The sequence below is a fragment of the Schistocerca cancellata genome, chromosome 10, assembly GCF_023864275.1.
Source record: "Schistocerca cancellata isolate TAMUIC-IGC-003103 chromosome 10, iqSchCanc2.1, whole genome shotgun sequence".
NCBI classification, from domain to species: Eukaryota; Metazoa; Arthropoda; class Insecta; order Orthoptera; family Acrididae; genus Schistocerca; species Schistocerca cancellata.
The window spans coordinates 75,547,430-75,571,279 of NC_064635.1; the positions used below are offsets into that span (position 1 = coordinate 75,547,430).

At 39.0% G+C, this 23,850-nt stretch overlaps 1 protein-coding gene across 1 annotated transcript in view; it reads right to left on the bottom strand.

Moving 5' to 3' along the window:
• The window catches only part of LOC126106895 (sortilin-related receptor-like), a 193,742-nt gene that overhangs the window by 22,228 nt on the left and 147,664 nt on the right, over positions 1-23,850 (bottom strand). The window contains exons 27-29 of the mRNA XM_049913310.1: positions 19,527-19,679; positions 16,121-16,386; positions 11,180-11,463 (exon numbers count right to left, since the gene is read on the bottom strand). Coding sequence (XP_049769267.1) covers positions 11,180-11,463; positions 16,121-16,386; positions 19,527-19,679 — 703 coding nt within the window. The remainder of the gene's footprint in view (positions 1-11,179; positions 11,464-16,120; positions 16,387-19,526; positions 19,680-23,850) is intronic.

Genomic DNA, 23,850 nt, shown 5'->3' on the forward strand with positions numbered 1-23,850 from the left:
CTGCCTGCGGCTTAGAATCGAGTGCACAGCAAGTGGAAGTTCTGAAAAATGTTGGTAGGTGCCACCACAACTAACTTCTGCCGTTGAATATATGTAGCGCTACACAGGCATGCTTTGTAGGCACAAAGATAAATACTGGCGCCAAAACCTCTGCGTCAGTAAATAAATTTAAAAAAAAAAAAAAGGTGGAAGACGAGCTTTTTTTCTCCGCACCAAGTTTCGACCACTGCATTTTCATACATCATCCAACGAAGTAAATACAAATTCCGTATTGTTCATCTTCGAATGTAGCAGAATTTCAATGTACTACGAAAATCCGCTGGCAAGATTGTTTGGGATGTTTGTCAATATGGCCAACTCTACGTTCTGAATTTTTTCCTACCTTTGAGAAGAAGGGACGTCGAACAGATGTGCAGAACTATAGACCTATATCTCTAACGAAGATCAGTTGTAGAATTTTGGAACACGTATTATGTTCGAGTATAATGACTTTTCTGGAGACTAGAAATCTATTCTGTAGGAATCAGCATGGGTTTAGAAAAAGATTATCGTGTGAAACCCAGCTCGCGCTATTCGTCCACGAGACTCATAGGGCCATAGACACGGGTTCCCAGGTAGATGTCGTGTTTCTTGACTTCCGCAAGGCGTTCGATACAGTTCCCCACAGTCGTTTAATGAACAAAGTAAGAGCATATGGACTATCAGACCAATTGTGTGACTGGATTGAAGATTTCCGAGATAACAGAACACAGCATGTCATTCTCAATGGAGAGAAGTCTTCCGAAGTAAGAGTGATTTCAGGTGTGCCGCAGGGGAATGTCGTAGGACCGTTGCTATTCACAATATACATAAAAGACCTTGTGGATGACATCGGAAGTTCACTGAGGCATTTTGCGGATGATGCTGTGGTATATCGAGAGGTTGTAACAATGGAAAATTGTACTGAAACGTGGGAGGATCTGCAGCGAATTGATGCATGGTGCAGGGAATGGCAATTGAATCTCAATGTAGACAAGTGTAATGTGCTGCGAATAAACAGTAAGAAAGACCCCTTATCATTTAGCTACAGTATAGCAGGTCAGCAACTGGAAGCAGTTAATTCCATAAATTATCTGGGAGTACGCATTAGGAGTGATTTAAAATGGAATTATCATATAAAGTTGATTGTCGGTAAAGCAGATGCCAGACTGAGATTCAATGGAAGAATCATAAGGAAATGCAATCCGAAAACAAAGGAAGTAGGTTACAGTATGCTTGTTCGCCCACTGCTTGAATACTGCTCAGCAGTGTGGGATCCGTACCATATAGGGTTGATAGAAAAGATAGAGAAGATCCAACGGAGAGCAGCACGCTTTGTTACAGGATCATTTAGTAATCGCGAAAGCGTTATGGAGATGATAGCTAAACTCCAGTGGAAGACTCTGCAGGAGAGACGCTCAGTAGCTCGATACGGGCTTTTGTTAAAGTTTCGAGAACATACCTTCACCGAAGAGTCAAGCGGTACATTGCTCCCTCCTACGTATATCTCACGAAGAGACAATGAGGATAAAATCAGAGGGATTAGAGCCCACACAGAAGCATACCGACAATCCTTCTTTCCACGAACAATACGAGACTGGAATAGAAGGGAGAACTGATAGAGGTACTCAAGGTACCTCCGCCACACACCGTCAGGTGGCTTGCGGAGTATGGATGTAGATGTAGATGCCTACCTTATTTGCAATTATCAGGAACCCAGTAACCTTCTCCTGTTTTGAAAAAATGAAGCAACTCCCATGTTTGCAACATTTTGCCAGTAATGACAAGGTCATTGTTGTAGTGGATAACTTTTTCCAGACTTCTACAACATGTCATATGACATGTTGCACGTCATTGTTTGTGTGTCAACTTGAGCGATATTATGTAGAGAAGGACTCATAAATGTGCAAAAGATTAGGTATTTATTTTCTTTTTTTTAACCAAAGGTATGAACTTTTATGAGTGCCCCCTCATAGAAAGCCCACATCTCACCGACTTAACTGCTGCTTATCAACCTTGGATGACTGCTAGGTAACACTAATATGTAAGAATCAAACAATGGAGAGTCCAAGATTGTTACTAATAGGTAAGATATAGCGGATGTCAAGAAAAGCTATATTATACAAGTATGAGAGCATCTGAGATTACAAGTTTGCATATAACACATTTTCTTGAGAGAGAAAAATCTGTCCCCACAAGTCAGCACATATTTAGAAAGTATTATTTCCAAGCACACACTGGGTGAGGTGGGTGACAGGAGTAACCGAATCAATAAAAATCAAACGACATCAAGTGGTGCTCGCTCTTTTATGGTCACTGCCAACTTATGCTAGCAGACAACACTGAATTCAAAGAATGCTTGAACAAAAGCAAAAATTATAGAAGATGTTAACAATCAATGAGATGTGAGTAATTGAGAGAAAAAAATCTGATTTATTGACACATAAAGGAGCATTAAACACAGAATTGTATACAGCAATGAAACAGCATACAAAACCAATCAACATGCTCATGTTTCGACTTCTAGTGATTCAAATATCCCCACTGGCAACTTACCCTAATTTCATTTGAATGACCATATAGTATGAACATAGTGTGGAAAACATGTTGCCAAATGAAAAAGGGAAGAATGGAGATTTAGCATTTAGCTCTGATATGATGCAACATATGAACATTTTGAGTTAAATATTGCAGGATGAAGATGCATAAGAGATGTATGACCAGATTTTAGGTATCTATCTATCCATCATGTTCAGTGGGAACATGCAAGCCAGAGCTACTTAGTCATGGTGAAAGACTATACAGTTTACAGAATGCTGATTACAAATCTTGTAAAGAAAAAAAAAAATTAATAAAACACAAAATTATGAAAGAGTATAAAAAAAACATTACAGAGAAAAGTTCTGAAATTTTTTAACTAGAATCTGAATACTTGGAAAGTCCTCTAATCTGAGTATTTGGGGTTTATCACTTTTTGCCCCCAATTTTGCTGGAAGCCTATTGGGAATGAAATCTGCTGAATTGTGTACATATTTCTGTAAAGTGCTTGAGAACATATTATCCAAGTGCATATCATTCTTCAATTATGCATTCACTGAATGATTATTGCTATTTCTTCTGACTGAGTCAATACCATAAACAACAAATCACTTACAGGAATATATACAGGAATGACATTTTTTGAATCTTTGGATCTACATATCAGTGTGAACAATTTTTTCTACAGTGAAGACATCTACCAAAGAAGTTTATTGGCAGATATTAGCTTAAATGTTTGTTTTCAAATTAGCAGCTCTGTATGTGGTACTTGACACAGATATTTTGGCAACAGGGAAAATTAACTACAGTCATTAGTGTTAACTTTTTATCTTTAGTTTTGTAGATAAAATAGACAGAAATTGGTGTCAATGCAAACTTCAGTTAGTGGTGTTCACATCATAATACTTTACTGGCCCAAATATAACAAGCACTCTTTCAAAACCTAGCTGTACAAAGCGAAAATGAGGATAAGGAGAGCAATGAGACAAGTATTCAAAGCCTTTGAAGTAAAATTATATCAACCAATCTGACTACAAAACTTAAGATATTTTTGTCTTACAGAAAATCAGTAAGCAATTTGAAATCACCTATTCAATCACTCAGTGACCATACTGCCACCAAAATGGACATTAAAGACAGAAGGCCGAAATACTGAATTCGGACTTTTCCAAAATTGTTTCACCATGGAAGATCATAATATATTCCTTCCTCTCAGTCATCCTACAAATGTCGAAATGGCAGATATTAAGATAGTGGATTATCAAATAGAAAACTAACTACAATCACTTATTAGTGAAAAGGCATCAGGACCAAGTAAGGTATGTGTAATATCCTACAAAGAATGAGTAAAATACCTGTGATATTCTACAAAAATTATGGAGAACAACTTGCTCTGCTTCTAACAGCAGTTATCATAGTTCGCTGGAGCAACAAAGGTACCTCGTCACCAGAAAAACAAAAAGCACAGGTCATTCCCATTTTCATGAAGGGTCATGCACATTATTATAGACCTATGTCATTGACTATCTGTTGTACAGTTATGGAACATGTTTTATACTTAAGAATTATGACATTTTTGAGAACAAAATTTCCTCTATCAAAATCAACATGGATCCCCCAAACAGAGATATTGCAAAACTCAGCTCGCTCTCTTCCTCAAACAAGATTCACAGCACTGTAGACAATGGCAGTCAGGTTGATACCATGTTCTTTGACTTCAGGAAAGCCTTTGACACCATCCTATACTGCTGTTCAGTCATGGAAAAGAAAGAGCTTCCTGAATATTGGACCATTCTGAAACTTGAGTGATGACTTCCTTGTGGACAGAACCCAACATATTGCTCTTAATGTAACAAAATTGACACATGTAGATGGAATATCTAAAGCACCCCCAGGAAGTGTGACAGGACCATTACTGATAACAACGTACATAAATAATCTAGTAGAAAGCTCTTCAAGACTGTCCACATATGATACTGTTGTCTATAAGAAACAAGCAATGGTAGAAGAGAGTATCAATTTGCATAATTACCTACAGAGGATTGATAAATGGTCCAGGCTGTGGCAGCTGTTGATGAATGTCAAATTTAACACACTGCTCATAAATAGGAAAAGAAATTCACTACTGTAGAATTACACTGTTGACGACAAATTTCTGGAAACAGTATCTACTGAAAAATATCTAGGAGTAACTATCCACACCTACTTTAAGTCGTGGAATGACCACATAAAACAAATTGTAGGAGAAGCAGGTGTCAGATTGAGAGTCACAGGAAGAACGTTAAGGAAATATAACTCATCCATGAAAGAAGTGGCTTACAAGGCACTTGTCTGACCTATTCTTCAGCATTTTTCTTCAATTTGTGACCCTTACCATGGTCATCCTATCTGTCCAGTCTTGTGTTTCTGAGGGTAAGAATTTCACCTCCCCATTTCGATCACATTTCTGTGAAATTTGATAATTTGTCGGTAAAAGCTTCTGGTAGTTTGTGCTAGGGCATGTTTGCAAGGGTATAACAGTTGCATATTTCCAGCAATATATCTGAACAGTGTTACACAGCAACATTGAGCTTACAGATTGCTGGCACATGTGGTTCAACATTAATGGCCACTATCGGCCAGAAATATTTGGTAACTCATATCTCGGCCAGAAACGTGCACACGGTACCATACTGTTGCCACAAAATGGATATACATGAACTAGAAGTAGTGAGTGTGGCTGTCCTGCTTTTACATTACACAAGGAGTAAAGTTAGAGAGAACAAGAGGAATAGGACTTTGTGGATGCATTCTTAAGTAAGCAGAATGCTTCAGAAAATTTAACTCTTAAACTGACACTGGAATTTCACCAGAATATGATAACACAATTTTGAATATATGTGCAAGCAATAGGTGCAACACAGAGGAGTGCGTTTTGTCATGGGAGCGTTCAGATGGCGCGAGAGCGTCACAGAGGGGTTCAACAAACTGCAGTGACTGATGTTAAAAGAGAGACATTATGGATCACAGACTGTCTACTATAAAAATAATGAGAGAGTACTTTCCTCCGACATACATCTTGCAAAATGGCCTCAATGAGATGCTGACAATCACTCTTCCCAAGGACCATTGATGAATGGAACAGGGAAGAGAGGATCAGTTAGTGGTACAATAAGTACCTTCCACCACACGCCATCAGGTGGTTAGTGGAGTACAGATGTAGATGTAAAATTCAGCCATGAAAAATTAAGGTGCAGCTTATCTGGATGATACCAATGTAGTTTCACACTATGGGAACTTAAACTGCACTGCTCACTCCTCAGTTCGTAATGGGTGAACAATGTCATTTGTGTTTGGAAACTGCACAACGTATGGTACGAAGAATGTAACGGTTGACATTTCCTTTAGCTAGTGTTTATTATAGCACTCACATTTCACTTATTTTACAGAGACAGTTTACCCCACCTAAAATATAAAATTTAGCCTTCAGCCAATGTCAAAAGAAAATCTTCAACAAACTTTGGAATTTGGCAAAGGTATGATCCCCATTTCAAACTTGCACTTATTCATTAAGTGAAGAGTGCATCTAATAGAGAAGTTGGCAGGAAGTATGGTTTAGATGAATCTGATGTGAGGCATTCGCTCGTATTGGACAATAATCTGCAAACTGCTGTTTCATCAAGGACACCCTACAGAGGGCCAAAAGACAGGAAATATTCTTAAACTGAAGTTAGGGTTGTTTCATTTGAACAGAATGAAAGTACATACAGGGTACCTATCTCTTCACAAATATTCAGATAAAGGCCTGTGTAGAACTGGCTCCTCCATTCGATGATGCAATGTGGCTGAAATGCACAGCAATTTATGGGTATGACCAGGCAAAAGTGCTGATGCTGCACATTATTTCAGCTAGTTGCTGAGGTCTTGCAGGTGTTGTCCGCCAAAGGTGAAGAATGTTTCAATTTCAGGGCTATATCTATTTCTGTCTATGTAAATGGTTCTTATTTCTCCTACAGACAGTTTTGCAGTCACATGTCTAACCGAAAACCATACAATTTCATTTTCATTCAAAGTTTGCGCACATACATCCAGACATCTGTTTTGTTAAACGTTAGTAATTGTGAGTTCTTTGCGTATAGCAACAGAGAATTGGACAAATGTGAGAACTACAGATTTCATAAATATGATTCATGTACGACCAGAGCTACAGGGCATTGAAAGTTATGTACATAAAGATGTCTTATCGTGAGTTTTCCGTGTGCCAGAAAACAAAAATGAAATGTAAATAAAATCTGTATTCTTATTTCAAACTTACCATCAGTCCTTCAACCAAAGGATTGCATACTTCTCATGCCAAGATACTTATTGATGAACAGTGTGCTTTAAAAAGGTAGATCAAACTTCTCTACAAATCACCGGTAGATAAAAACCAAAGGGTGATTGCCAATCTGGTTCTAACTGTTATACACTCTCTCATCTTTATAACACTTTTAGCAGTTCTTGGACCTATTACTTGCAAGAATATTCAAAGTTGTATTCTGATATTCTGGTGAAATTATGGAAGAGATATGTATCCAGTGTCAGTTTATGAGTTAAATTTTCTGAAGCATCCCACTTACTTAAGAACGCAACCACGAAGCCCTATTTCTCTTGTTCTTTCTAACTTTACTCCTTGTGTAATGTAAAAGCAGGACAGCCACACTCACTACTACTAGTTCATGGATGTCCATTTTGTGGCAACAGTGTTATGCCCTGTGAAAACATACCTTAACACAAACTACCAGAAGCTTTTACTGACAAATATATCAAAATTTCACAGAAATGTCACTGAAATGCAGTGATTAAATTCTTACCCTCAGAAACACAAGACTGGAAACACAGATAAGATGACCATGGTAAAGGTCTCAAATTGAAGAAAAATGCTGAAGAATAGGTCAAACAAGTGTGTTGTAAGCCACTTCTTTCGTGGATGAGTTACATTTCCTTAAGGTTCTTCCTACGAATCTCAATCTGACACCCGCTTCTCATATTTGTTTTATGTGGTCATTCCACAACTTAAGGTAGGTGTAGATAGTTACCGCTAGATACGAGGGCTATCCACAAAGTACATTACATTTTGGAATTAAAAATAAATAAAGTATTGGAAATTTTTTTAATTATATACAGATGAAAGCCACACTTAAATACTACTTTTCTACATAGTTGCCATTTAAATTAAGGCACTTATCGTAGCGATGGACGAGCTTGGAAATTCCTTCGTCGTAAAATTCGGCCACCTGCGCCTTCAACCACGTGGCGACTGTCTTTTGGGACAGAAAAGGTGTGATTTTTGTGGATTTCCTGGAAAGAGGCACTACAATAAACTCTCAAAGGTATTGCCAAACTCTGCACAACCTCAGAAGAGCAATACAAAACAAGCGCAGGGGAAAGTTGGGCTCAAATATCTTGCTGATTCACGACAACGCCAGGGCCCACACGGCAAATGCCACTCGTGAAGTTCTCTAATCTTTTAAGTGGGAGCTGTTTCCTCATCCGCCGTGCAGTCCCGACCTGGCACCGAGCGACTTCCACTTATTCCCAGCAATGAAGAAGTGGTTGGCTATCCAGCGTTTTGATGACGACGCACAGCTTCAAGAAGAGGTAACCACGTGGTTGAAGGTGCAGGCGGCCAAATTTTATGACTAAGGAATTTCCAAGCTCGTTCAACATTACGGTAAGTGCCTTAATTTAAATGGCAACTATGTAGAAAAGTAGTATTTAAGTGTGGCTTTCATCTGTATATAATAAAAAAAATTCCAACACTTTATTTATTTTTAATTCCAAAACATAATGTACTTTGTGGATAACCCTCGTATTTTACAGTAGATGCTGTTCCTAGAAATTTTTCATCAATAGTGTAATGTATGGCATTCCGGCCCACCCAGAGTTGGCGGTCAAGAGTGCACGAGGTGTGCCAGTCTGCGTGTATGAATGGTGTGTTGTTTCTCTTGTGCTGATGAAGGCTGTGGTCAAAAGCTTTATGTAAATATTTTTTTTTAATTTTGCCTGACTGCAACTTAAGATGTCTTCTATACGGTAAGTAGCAATTTATCTTTCCCTACATTGTTAATAATAATAGTCATTATTTGTGCGCACTTCTGACTCTGGTGGACATGTGTTGCCTTTCTACCCTGTCCACATTCTCAGCGTTGTGTGTTCAGCCAGCACAATGCAGTAGCACAAGGGGTGTGTGTGTGTGTGTGTGTGTGTGTGTGTGTGTGTGTGTGTGTGTGTGTGTGTGTGCACGCGCATGTACAAAAGTATGCTATTTAACTGCTGCATCACTTTACTGATCTCTCCAAATGGCACCATTTTTAGTATAATTAATTAGCAAAAATATTGGGAAATGTGATATCACTGGATATGGTTTTTCCAAAGTAAAAGATTCCTTCATTACTGTGGTAAAACGAATTTTTGTTGTTGAAACCAGCAAGCTTATGAAAAACATGAAGGGGAAATACTTCAGGCAGAGGTGAAGGAATACTGAAACACAGTGGATTGAACCTTCAAACTAGGCTAACAAATCAGTGCATGTAACTCTATGCAAGTATGTGTACACAGTTCTAGTTTCTTGTTTCAACACTAAGGTGACTACTGATGAACTGTATTAGTGCTGACATGGCAAACAGCCTGTTATGTGTATTCAGGAATATCAGGTCTCAGCCCCATAGATATTCTAAAGTGATACAAACTATTCCTTAATTGTCTGCAGGTCATGGTCTCGCAGTCGGATTCTCACTTCCTGAGCACGAGGTCCCGGGTTCGATTCCCGGCACGGTCAGGGATTTTCACCTGCCTCGAGATGATTGGGCATTTGTGTTTTCCTCATAATTTCATCATCATTCATGAAAGTGGCGAGATTGGACTGAGCAAAGGTTGGGAATTTGTATGGGTGCTGATAACTGCGCAGTTGAGTGCCCCACAAACCAAACATCATCATCATTATCATCATCCTTAACTGAGTGAAAAAGCACCTTTGCCAACAGGAAATGTGGACACTGTCAATTCTCGTGTTGTCCTGAAGGTAAATATAGACACCCAGTGGCTATTTGCATACAACAGCAACATGTTGACAGACTGGCAGCATAATTTTTCAAGAGAGAGATTTGAAGTTGATGCTTTCTTTTGAAAAGTTTTCAACAGTGTATGGTTGTTGAGCTATTTTTTTCTTTAACTGGTTACAAGATGGTGATCTAACAATAGTGGGATTTTTTTTTTAATTTCACCAGCTTTGTACACCTTATTTTCAATTTTCTCTTTTTTAATTTTATCTTACTGGTACACATGTTCCTGATGTATGTTTGTGTTTTCAGCTGTTTTGAATATTTAGTTTACTGCTGACAGTCAAAAAGGTTGTGTGTGTTTTCACGTGCTTGGCACATTTTTACTTCATAGACTTTGCATTAAATTTTGCTTGAAAAATGGCATAAATGCAGCACCGCACTTGAAAAGTTGGCTTTTGGCAAATCTGCTATGAGCAACACAAGAATTTACAAGTGGTAATCATTTCTCAGAGGGTCAAGAAGACAATGTTGTCAGTAACTGATGTGCTAGGGAATCCAGAGCGGTCATCGTCTTTAAGTTGGAAGAAGTAAAGAAAATGGTCCTGGAAAATTAGCCAAATCACTATCAGAGATGTTGCTGATAATTGTTTTTGGATGTTTTGGGCATGAAACATGTAGCAGCAAAGTTTGTTCGAAAATTGTTGAATTTTGACCAAAAATGATATGGCATAGACACCACTCAGTAATTGCTGAATGAAGTCAACAACAATCCAGAACTTCCAAAGGTTATAACAGGTGACAAAACATGGGCAAAATGGTATGACGTGAAACCAAGCCTCGATAGTACCAATTAAAACTGCCTGAAGAGCCAAGACCGGCGGGAAAAAAAACAACAAGTTTGACTGCATGTGAAGGTTCTTCTCACTGTTTTCTTTGATTGCAACTGGATAGTGCATCACAAGTTCCTGCCTTAATATCACACTGTCAATGAAGACTACTAGCTGGAAGTTGCATGCCATCTGGGTGAAGCAATCTGAAAATAATGGCCAGAATTGTGGAAAAACCACATGTGGAAATTGCATCACAAATTGCTCCCACTTACACCTCAATGCTTCTTCACGATTTTTTGTGAAAAAATCAAACCGTTATGTTGCCTTAGCGACTGTATTCACCGGATATCGTCCCCTGTAACTATTCCTATTCCCAAGGATGAAAAGAGCCATGAAATGATATTGTTTTGCCACCAGAAATAAGACAAAAACAGAATTGCTGAGCAAGTTGAAACATCATAATGAAAATCGACTTAAAGAAGTGCTTCCAAGACTGGAAAAGGCACTGGCACAAGTGTATGATATCTGAGGGGGATTACTTCAAAGTGGACAAAGTTGATGTTGAATAAATGAAGGTTCTTTAAGTAAAATAAAAAATTCCTGTTTCTATTTGATTATACCTTGTATATTTAATGGGAGGAGTTTAAATTATTTCTTTTTCCCAATAATGTAAATAAATTTGATCTGTTATATCAGTAAATAAAATAACTGAAAAACACAGCAATAAAAAAAGAGAAAAATAAGGAACGTTGTACAGACTTCTGTCCTTACCTCGTATTCAGCATTTCATTTGGTAGCTGAGGTTCCTGCCAGTACACCAGAATTGATTGGTTGGCCGCTTCCATGGCCTTGATGCTGTGTGGGACGGGCAGGGGTGCCGCGTGCCACACAGGGGGATAAGCCGCCGCCTTCTTGGCCCCCACAACGTCCTGAGCAACTTCTACATGGTACGATCCACCCCGTGCCACAATCAGCTGATGGCTCAGGTATGTTCCCGTGGTATTCCCCAGACGCACACTCGAGGACTTTTTCAAGTTCACCTCGGTCACAGTAATCTGTAATAGCAATGCTCTTATTTATTCTCAGTTCCAAATGAAGTTTGCAATTAATAAGATACAGAAAAGTCCCTTCAGGATTTGGTGAGATGCTGCATTGTCACACGTATTATTTAACCTTCTCCCTGAAAAAGTTGTATGAGACATGAAAAGCCCAGTAAATCTGCAAATGCTAACATATGCTGATGATAGGACAGATATTTCAGATATTTCAGTTGAGAGAAGAACTGATAAAAACAGTGGAGGAACTGAGCAGTAATGAGGGCTTACGAATCTGCACAGAAAATAGATAAGTGATGGAACTAAGTAGAAGGATGAACCACAACGTGCCTGAGAATTTACAGGTGGAAGAGGCAAAGCTGAAAATAGTTAAGGACTTTAAATACTTGGGATCACACTTCAGCCACAAGAATGATGTCCAGTCAGAAGGAAAGCAATAAATCGCTAATGCTCTAGATCCATTACAACAGCCTAAAACCAGTTATGAAATCAGGGTAACCCCAACAAAAGTTAAAATTAAGACATACACTGAGGTGACAATAGTCACAGGATACCTCCTAATATAGTGTCGGACCACCTTTTGTCCGGAAAAGTGCAGCAACTCGACATGCAGTCAGAAGTCTCGTGCAGAAATACAGAGCCACGCTACCTCTGTAGCCATCTGTAATTGTGAAACTGTTGCTACTGCAGAATTTTTGCACAAAGTCACCTCCCGATTATTTCCCATAAACATTTGATGCGTGGACAACTCATTTGCTCAAACGGTCTAAAATGTTCTTCGAACCAACTGTGAATAACTGTGGCCCGATTACATGGTACATTTTCATCCATAAAAATTCCGCCGTTGTTTGGGAACATGAAGTCCACAAATGGGTGCAAATAGACTCCAAGTAGCCACACACAAACATTTCCAGTCAATGATCAGTTCAACTGGAACAGAGGACCCAGTGCATTCCCTGTAAATACACCCCACACCATTATGGAGCCCCCGCCATTTTACACAGTGTGTTGTTGACAACTTGGGACTGTGGCTTCATGGGGGCTGCACCAAACACTAACCCTACCATCAGATCTTTCAAACTGAAAACTTGACTTATCCAACCAGGCCACAGTTTTCCAGTCATATAGCAGCCAGCCGATATGGTCACCAATCCAAGAGAGGTCCTGCAGGTCATGTTGTTAGCAAAGGCACTCTCACCAGTCGTCTGTTGTCACAGACCATTAACTACAAATTTCACTGCACTGTCCTAACAGATATGTTCATCATGTGTCTCACACTGATTTCTGCAGTTATTTCACGCAGTGTTGCTCGTCTGTTAACACTGACAAATCTACAGAAAAGTCGCTGCTTAAGTGAAGGCTGTCAGCCAATATGTCGTCCGTGGTGAGAGGTACTCTCGGCATACTCTTGACACTGTGGATCTTGTAATATTGAATTCTCTAATGAAATGGAATGTCCCATGCGTCTAACTCCAACTATCATTCCGTGTTCAAAGTCCATTAATTCCTATTGTGAAGCCATAATCACATCATAAACCTTTTCACACGAACGCCCTGATTACAAATGACAGCTACACCAATGCATTGCCATTTTATACCTCATGTGCGCTACCTGTAAGTGTGTATATGTGCATATTGCTATCCCACGACTTTTGTCACCTCTGTGTACGATTACTATAATTGCCACAGTGCTGCTACATGGTGCAGAAACAGAGTACCATCACAAGTGGTAGAGAAAAACTGATGGTGTTTGACAGAAAGATCAAGAGGAAGAATTTGGGGCCAGCAATTGAAGGAAGTGGGTGGAGGAGACTGAAAATAGAGGAAATATATGCTATGATGAATCAGCCCAATATTGTACATACTGACAGGTTAAGTGACTACAATGGGCTGGAAATGTTGAGAGGATAACAGATGGTGCCTCACCGAAAGAAGTGTTGGTGGGGAAGCCATAAGGAAAGTGCCCCCAGGAAAAACCAAGAATATGATGGGAAGATGGACCACAGAAAGATATGCATCAGCCAGAATCCAGAAAAGTGGATGGAAAATACACAGGACAAGATCTGTGCAAGACTAGTGCACAATCTGCAAGGTCACCAATTGCCGAGGGAAGACAAAATAATTTTTTTTTAGTACCAACTTGGCTGGATGGAACACAAATAATGAAATTAGTGAAGGTAAATGCTCATTGTACAATTCTAAATCAAATCATCTGGGGCAAAAAAACATGCACAACTCACCTAAACTTGGCCACAATGCTTCGGCATCTGGAGACGACAGTCAGTCAGTCTCTCTCTCTCTCTCTCTCTCTCTCTCTCTCTCTCTCTCTCTCTCTGTGTGTGTGTGTGTGTGTGTGTGTGTGTGTGTGTGTGTGTGTGTGTGCGCGCGCGTGTGTGTGTGTGCGTGTGCGTGTGCGTGTGCGTGTGCGTGTGCGTGTGCGTGTGCGTGTGCGTAGGCTGTGGCTGAAAGATACATCTGGGTGGCTTTAAATCGTGCCTGTCTGCAACTTGACGTGTCTTCTCTACATTAAGTAGCAATCTAGCTACAATGCTGCTATTCCTGACTGAAGTTTCCATTTAGAAAAAAGTTTGGTTTCTTTTCTGTACCCCCTTTTAGTATGCAGCAATATACATACATTTCCTGATGAAGGGTTGGCTGATATGCATCTTGTGTTTTGGTTCACTGAATGCTACAGAAGAGCAGCATGACAATGTTATGTTGAGCTGTTTCCATAGTGATGGCAACCACATCACAGTACTTTCGCATGTTACTCTGTGTTATGTGTCACACTTTATTTTATTGTACATTACAATCTATTACACAACTGTGAAGGGATTTTCACAGAAACAAAGGGAAATGAGGCAATAAACTGAATATATCACCGTTATATTACTACCATGTAATCAGCCACCGGAGACTATGGGTCCCTCACAACAAAATACTCTAAAAATATCTCTGAACAACCACCAAAATTTCATTGCACGAGTTGAGATTCACCCTGTATTTCCAAACACTAAAATGAATTAAATATTCTCTTAAAATTTGCCTTTGGCTGGTTTATACAAATATTCATGTTATCTATCCTGAAAATGACTACATTCATCACACCTACAAACTAGGGATAAGAACTGTGACAGCTTTGCTGGCTTAATTGACTATGAGAAGCGTTTTAACACGGTACAGTACATAAACGTGGTTAACGTGCTGTCAAAACTGATACGGATATTTCTGGACAGTGTTAGAACTGTGTGTGATAACAAAATATTATTCCCAGAGACAATCACTATCTCAGATTGCGGCAGTTCAATACCAATTAACTGCTGCATTTAATATCCACTATAGTGTTTATAAAGTTCACATCTGTGTTAGAAAGCTACCAGCTGAACAGTCAGTTATGTTTCACAGCTTTGTACAAGGCAGAATCACAGGCACTGAATGATGCCACAATGAAAAAAAATAACAGCTCTAAGATCTAGGCACGTAGAAGCTCACACACTCTCTTGGACTCACTATGCTCCACACGAATACTGAAGAGAAATAACATTTATAATTGTAAATGCGATAACGAAAAGGAAACAATATCTTGGACATGTGCTGAAGAATCCTGAGAAATACAGGTTTCTACAACTAACTCTTCACTTCACCTCAGTTTGACTTCGACGTAAAATAGTCAGCACATGCAGACTTGACAGAAAAAAAAAATCACGCAATCCAGAAATTTAAGAAGTCGATTTCAGGTTTCATCCTGTGACCGTCCTTGAATGGCAATGGACAAGTACAGTTGTCTTTAAGACAATATTCTACATGCAGTTCCACAGCCAGAAACCTAAGGCATTTTTTCAAATATACTTGTACAAACAGACTAAAGTGTGCTATAAAAATTAACAAATGCAAATGTGCTAGCAGTCTCTCACAAACAACTGAGCCAATCCAACATATGTTTGAAACAGAAATGAACTGAAAACATTACATAAGGTAAGGACTAAAATTTGACCTCTGTGGAAGACAGCTCCACACACAAGTTTAACACTCCCACTTAGCAACATTTTTACGATAAGGAATGTGTCTTGATCCATTCAGTATTAAATGTGTCCAACTCAACTCGCAAGTGATTTTCATATTACGAGTAGCACTCGGCCGAAAATGATGCCACTCTATCAAAAGCTGACTACCGCATTTTTTGGATGAAAATACTAGAAGATGAGCAGAACATTCATTAAATGAATTCTTACATTACCAGAACTATGATTCTGTAAGAGAATGGCAGTAGGACTACAATTTTCATGAAATATATATTGTTTCACAATTCTGCAGAGGATGCAAAAATTAAAAATGTATAAAAGAAGAAAATAATGATGCAGTTGTAGACTCTGTATCTGGATTAGGAGTAACACAGCTGAATACTATCAGAAAGTATTGTAGTGTAAAAACAAACAAACAGACCAAAACACACACACACACACACACACACACACACACACACACACACAACTATTACTACTACTACTACTACTACTACTACTACTACTACTACTATTATTACTAAAACTTGACAATGGTCTGTTCTAATTAGTCATATCGGTAATACTGCATCACTCACGTATTTACCAGACAGACATCATATACTCTCTGAGAATTCATGCTTTTATATACATACCACATAATTAACAGGTGACAGCATACGTGGGCATGGGGAATTCCACGATATGTGCATGTGCAGTGTGCCATTTACATTATCTCCATCTGTAACACGGACATTGCGAGGCGCTGATAATGGCGAGAAAGGCGTCAACACCGTCTGTGCCGAAAGGGAGAGCGGTCCGTTACCCTTCGGACCCACAACAGCAATGTCTATCAGGTACTGCTCACAGGAGGCCAGGTCGCGGAGTGTCACATTCATCATGTTCGTCGTCATGCGAGGTCCTGCAGAGAAATTGGAAAAGCATTATCTGCATGCTTAAATCTGGACAGTAAGACAAAATAGGCCCACGCACAAGTATTCATTTTCTATTCTGAAAAGATAGTTGCTACTCACCATATGCTATGTTGCAGACAGGCACGGTAAAATGACTGTCATAAAGTGAGCTTTCTGTTAAACAAGGCCTCAGTCGGAAATAGACAATTTATGCACATATATTCGCACAAATGCAATTCACACACACGACCACAGCCTCTGGCTGCTGAGGTAGGGCAGCTAGACGCAGTACGGAGGTTAGATGGAGAGGGGGGGGGGGGGGGGGGGGGGGGGATTAGCAGAAAAGGAGAGAAGTGAAAAGAGAGTGTGCTTTAGTGGAATAGAGGGCTGTATAGTGCTGGAATGGGAACAAGGAATGAGCAAGTGGGTGAGGACAATGACCAAGAAAGGTCGGGGCCAGGCACAGTTCAGAAAAGAAGGTGTTGATGGGAAGGATCCAGATGGCACAGTCTGTGAAGCACTCACGGAAATGAACAATGTGGTGGGCAGTGGGCTAAGCAACAGTGTAGTTCAGATGTTTAGTGGCCACAGTCTGCTGGTGGCCATTCATGCAGACAGACAGATTTGTTGGTTGCCATGCCCACGTAGAATACAGCACAGTGCTTGCAGCTTAGCTTGTAGATCACATAACTAGTTTCACACTACCTTTGATGGGATATGTGATGCTTGGGACCCGACTGGAGTAGGTGGTGGTGGGGACAGGTCTTGCATCTACATCTATTACAGGGATATGACCTAGGAGGCAAGGGGTTGGGAGCAGGGTTGTGTAGGAAGGGCAAGTATTTTTTTTTTTTTTACTCCGCAAGCCACCTGACGGTGTGTGGCGGAGGGATTGCGTAGATTTGGTGGGCAGTGGAGTACCACTGCGGGAGGGGTGGGAAGGATAGTGGGCAGAACATTCCTCATTTCAGGGCACAACAACTACCTCTCAATGTGCCCTGAAATAAAGAATGTCTCACCCACTGTCCTTAGGAGTTTTACTGCAGTTCTGTACTGCCCCTTTTTAATAAGTTCTTTTACTACTCATAATGTACTTTTCAGGCAACATTTTTCTAATTTTTTTCCTTTTCATGAAATCCCTAATTCAAATTATGAATGGCCAGGCTAGTTGGTCCCATGCTGTTCTTACTGTCAACAGATGACAGTACTTCTGCCAATGTGGTTTAGCAGTTTACTTCCTCCCGTGTTGTAAAGTACTTCATGCTCTGCATTCGCTAGTGGTACACCATGTCTTGTACACTCCATCATGGCGCTCTAGGTCACAGCACAAAATGTAAGTGCCTTGGTGTTCATTCCATACTTATTTACCAGTCAGTCATCTGTCGTATAGTCTGGTATCACTTTGGCGTCATCTATTGTATAGTCTGATATCACTTTGGCACAGACTTACGTTTTATTGCACCTAGCCCGCCATCGGTTTTCTAAAAATGTTATAAGATTCTTTTCTTTTGTTTTCTCGTGTGCTACTTCACATTAAAAATGTTATTGGCTTTGGTCTCTTTTTTTATTTTTCAGTATCACATCTGATGACGGCTATCTAATGGCCAGTCATGGTCTAAGCATTGGAAAAGACAAGAGAACCTTACAACTGAAGTGGTATTTTCGAGCTCTACAACAGTGCTTTGCTAGGCACGGTTCTGACAGATGAGATATGCCCCTGCCTTTCTTCGACCTTTCAAGTGACTTACTAACCCAATTATAAGGTGCCCTACAGTTAAATGTGGACTTGGTGCCACATTACAATTTGGCATTTTTCACTTTAACAAATCATTTGCAGAGTTAAAATTAAGGATGGAAGTAAAAAAAAAAAAAAAAAAAAAAAACACACACTACGAACAACTGGCAATCAAAACCTGCCTGTAAGGATTTGTAGTTGACACTGAGTTGCACAGATCCATTCTGTAACTGCTGATCTGGAAACTTTGCAAAATATTAAAGGAAGAGAAGGACAGAGTGTTGAAAGTATTAGAAAGACTTTTCACTGCATAAACACTACCACAGTTCTGTGCGTTCAGCTGTAAGCTACCATCAGAATTTAACAGATAAAAAAATAAAATAAAAAATGAGAAGTAATTTTAGGAAATCAATACATAATCTCTCTTTCCAGTGCACAAGAAAACCATTAATTACTGTTAAAGAAAAACTAGCCATGGTCACCAAGTGCATGCTAGTGAAAATTGTTGTATCAAGCATATACTCATTGTCTGTAACATAAATGAAATCTATGGACATAATAAAATGTCCTAAGATTGTGTGTGATGGTGAAACCATTTTAACATATGACATGACATTACACAAAAGTATGTGAAAATTCTTCTTCAAGATGCGTGAAAGCTACATTTATGTAAAACAGGGGTGATGTGATATAATCATGACTTTATTGGTACAAATATAGCATGAGCATTTAAAAGAAATTTAATGGAATATTGGACATTGGTATTGCCATCATCTTACAGCAGTTGTGTTCTTTTGACAGTGTCAACACCTGAGCCACAGAATCTGATATTGCACTATTATGATTGTGACCTCTTTAAATGATCCTTTATCAGTGTGAGATGATCCACAGATGAATAAATCAAATCAAACTGACTAACAGCATTATTTATGCAGCAAATTCTAACACAATGAACATACAAATTTCAAAAGCAGAACAGTTTGCTATTTGAGGAGGATCATTTCTCAAGACAAAATAACTCAGAAATTAAAAAATGGATTGTCTTTACTAAAGACACATTCAACAGTGATAAGTCTCTTGACAAGAAGACTGACAGAGAAACTGAACATATTTGCTAAAATTTGCAGTGGCTGTGTGTTGTTCTATGGAAGTGGGAGATGGCAAATGGATGAACAAGATAAATGGCAGCTAGAATAGACAAAAGTCACCAGACACGCTGGACAAAGAGAAAAGCAAAGCATGTTTGAAACAAAACAGGTGAACATAGAAAAGATTTACCTACCTTGTTTTTATTCTATCAGATACTACAGCATAACGAGTTGATGACAAATACTTCTGAATTCCATCCCCTGCCCCATCTTTTTTCAGTGAACTATGTTTTTACTGGATAATAAATTAGTGATTTCACAATACCTGATAGAAGTTCGTCCAGGGTGACACCATAGTAAACTCCGTATATCCAATCAACTTTAGCTTCAGTTTTTGGAGGTGCCCATTTGAGCTGCACATTCCCAGCATAAGTATCTATAGTGGTCGAAATGCGTGCAACTGGTGGCAGTTCGACACCTGAAATACACAAAGTGATTAGCTGACAGCAACTAATTTTAATATTTTTTTCCACTTTTACCATCCAATGGCATTATCTGTATGTTAATGCTTAGTATGGCGCCTTTATCCGAATCCTGAAACAAACACTGTGTCACCACACTTTATACAGTGAACGATTGAGACTATGGGAGGTTTGCTTATGAAGTATCAGCTTCCTTTCTCAAGAAACATCTACAGTAACACACAAAAATAACAACATCATGCCTCCAAAATCACCAATATATTCAACACATATTCTTAACAACTATCAGAGTGAAGATTTCATCCAGCCCATGAGGCATGCAGAAGTGAATTTATAGCCAACACAGGAAATGTGGACGTCAAAAGCTGGAATACAGCAAAGTGGAGCATCTCCTCTTGCTTTGGTATCCCTCAGAGCAAATAAATACTATTTTTCTTTGTTTTTGCAATTTATTTTCAGACAATAATTATATTATTAATACTGTAACACTCCAAATCAACAAATAAAGGCTTGAGGGTAAGCCTGATGTTTCAGTCAGTCGCAGTGAAACTCCCTTTGGAACAACATTATTCTTCCCCACTTTTGAAGAACCCAATTTTAAGAGCAACACTGTTTTTAAGGAATAAACATGAAACATTCTGCAAATTAAAATCCAGTTTCACACAATTCCTAATATGTCCAAACAAGTTTCAGATTTCTTTAAGTTTCATACAGGTCTTTCATGTCATGAAAGTAGATTAAGGTAATCTATTCCTTCCGTCTAGATTGAATTCCGTTGTGTCAATACCAGAAAAAGCACTGAACGAATCAGAAATCTATTTCCACTCTACCTACAATGTGATAATGGTCACACAATGTGATGTCAGTGTCATGGAATTACAAAGCGGAAGATGTTAAGCCGTAGTGATTGTTGACTTTATCAATTTTACTTTTGTGGAGTTATGGCCTACAAACAAACAAAGCTTACGAATCAACAAAGTTGACCAACATCCACACTGTCGAAGACAATCATACCGTAAAACTTTCTGACACGACGAAGAAGAACCATTTGCCACAGTCTTTATTGTGCAGCATTCTCAAAAATGAGGAAGCACAGTTAAACACTGAAGGTAGCGGTTATTCTGGAGTCAAAAGGAGGAACATTCGTATGTCAACATTTAGTGATGTAGTAACAATTATTTTAAAAAGGTTTCAAGGAATTGCAAGATGCAGCATTCCTATGAGTGAAAAAGCATTCTTATAAATGGAAACATACTGCAAAAGAAGGCTCAGGAAATCGGCATGAAGATTGGCGTTGAAAATTTCAGTGTGTCAAACGGCTGGTTAGATCATTTTAGAAAGTGTCATAATCTCTCATTTCAGAATGTAAGTGGAGATAGTGAGGATGTGGATGTAGAAAGTGTAAGCTATTGTAAGAAATGATTAATACACTGTTACCCCACAGACATTCATAAAGCATATGAAAATGACATATTTTTACTCTTTATGTCCTGCAAACAGGTATTGTGTTATGGGAGAAAAACACCAAGGAGGTTAGAGCCCACTGATAATATGGAAATTTAAAGCTTCCCGGTGTTTTAAAAATATAAAAATCTTACTTTGTACTTATGAGTACAATAGTAATGCCTGGATGGCATCAAAATTTTTTACAAGACTTTAGATGCCAAGAAGAGTGCAGCAGATAGGAAACTAGTCCTGAACATCACAAGAAAAATCAGTTCTAAGGAACATCAATGTTGTGTTCCATCCACCATCATCTACGATCTCTGGACCTGGGTGTAATTCACTCTGTTAAAGCCAAACACAGAGTAGCATTGTCCAGAGGTCAATTACATTCTTCGAGTGACGGACTGCATCGACACTCAACATTCTACAGGCTATGCATATGTTTCTTGCTGCCTGGTATTATGCAATACAATGTACTGCGTCAAACTATTTTGCAAAGGCTGGTTGTAATACACCCGTTACAATTGAAGATGACAGCTTCTAGAAAAAGAATGGAGCAGAAACATAGATGTTCCTGAAAAATGTGAGATTCCAGGACTTCGTTTCTTCTGATGACAATGTTCTAACTTCTGCAACCAAGATGAATGTAAGTGGTAAGTGTGAAATGTTAGTGAAGGAACACTGTGAGGTACATGGTGGTAGTACAAAGATGATGAAGAGGAGAAGGCCGTTGGATGACGTTTTGCAGCTGGTGTGCAGGGAACAGGTAACGCTGGGAACTACTATCCTCTTTTCATGTAGACAAGTCAATTCTAAAAATCAATAACCAACTGGAACTGCTGTCACTACAATATGCAGGAAGGACAAAACAATACGAGGCTCACTTCAAAAGTCCTGCCCACTGTGCACATGTGATCATTATGGTAGCATGACAAAGTTGAAATTCATGCCAGTTTTGAGTGGAACTTTAGGCGTGACAGTCATATGTGTGTTCGCTGGTTCACTTGGCTGTGTTGTAATTCAGTTTTAAAATAGAAGCTGAATCCACATTAGGTCGGATTACAAATAGTGACCAGCATTCCTACTTCAAAATAGAATACTTGCGTTTAAAGAACCCAAGAGCAATCTACAATGCTTTGAGAGAGGTGTGGGAATAGTGTGGTGGATGGTAGCACATTGTTACGGTGGCCTGTTCATTTCCATGAAGGTCATGGTAAGCACTGGGGACAGCCCAAGAAGTGGAAGGCCATCAACTGCAACAGACTACACCTCTCAGGATATTGTTAATAACATGTCGAGAGAGAGAATCAGTGAAAAACGTGATGAAACTGCATCTGAGGCCAGTAGTCTGTTACTTCAGTTAACAGAATCATAACTGAAAAGTTGAAGATGAGAAAAGTTGCTGCCAGGTGGGTTCCACACAGTCTGACAGCAGATCACAGAAAAATTAATTCAATGTTATCAAAAAGAAGGGGGACAGTTTCTGAGGAGGATTGTTGTACTTGAAACCTGGATACAAGATTCTGAGCCAGAACTGAAGTCTCAGTCACTGCAATGAAAAAGTTCTGACTCTCCACCCCCCAAAAAATTCTGCTGCCAGCAATGAAAGGCAAAACTGATGATGATCTTTGTGCGTGTCTTGAATGGAGTCATAGCTATAAACAGAGTACTCCAGGGAACAGGAGCATCTTGCTGCAAGCTGTTTCTGCAAAATGTTTTGCACCCAAAAATTCATCAAAGAACACTTGGCATGTTTGCAGCTGGTGTCCTCATTTTACATGGTAATGTAAGACTGCATACTGCCTTACCAGTGAGAGAAATGTTCAGCAAATACAGATAGAAAATACTTCCCCACTAATAGCAGGGTCCTCATACGAGACCACCAGACTTTGAGTTGTTTCCCAAATTGAAGGAACAGTTACATGAAAAACATTTTGACACAACTGACGAAGTTTCCAGTGAGGTGGCCTAACTAATCAAACAGCTCAACAGTAGAGTTGCCCTACATGGAATACAAAAATTGCCAAAATTTTGGGATGCCATCATTAGCAAAAATAAAGATTACACAGAAGGGCTTCAAAGGTGTTTTGTAAAATAAATTATTTTCTTTAGTTCTATCTTACAGTGTGCAAAACTTTTGAAGTGACCCTCACAGAAGACGTGTTTTGTAAAAAAGCCCTCGCCATTTAAGGAAAATCCCTGATAAGAAAAAAAGAAAAAAAAATATTTGAGTCCCCAGAGATTCGTTAAAAAAGGGTTTTACTTTGCCAGAACTACTTTGCTCGATATGGTTTCAAAATTATTATTATTATTATTATTATTATTATTATTATTATTTCTTTCTTTCCTTTCTCAGACGTTATGTCTGGTTAAAAATGGAAAGTGACGTGGACCTTGATCAAACGTGACTTCCTTTTAACTGTACGGTCTATGTTACATTGCATTTAGGAACTTCCGGGTAACTGAACATGTATCAATAATTACAGATTTCTGCAGTTGTATATATACGTTTGGATGTAGCTGTATTGCGTTGATGTACTGGTGGATATTGTGTGATCTGATTCCTGTAGTTGATAGTATAATTGGTATAATGTCAACTTTATTCTGATGCCACATGTCCTCGACTTCCTCAGCCAGTTGGATGTATTTTTCAATTTTTTCTCCTGTTTTCTTCTGTGAATTTGTTGTATTTGGTATGGATGTTTCGATTAGTTGTGGTAA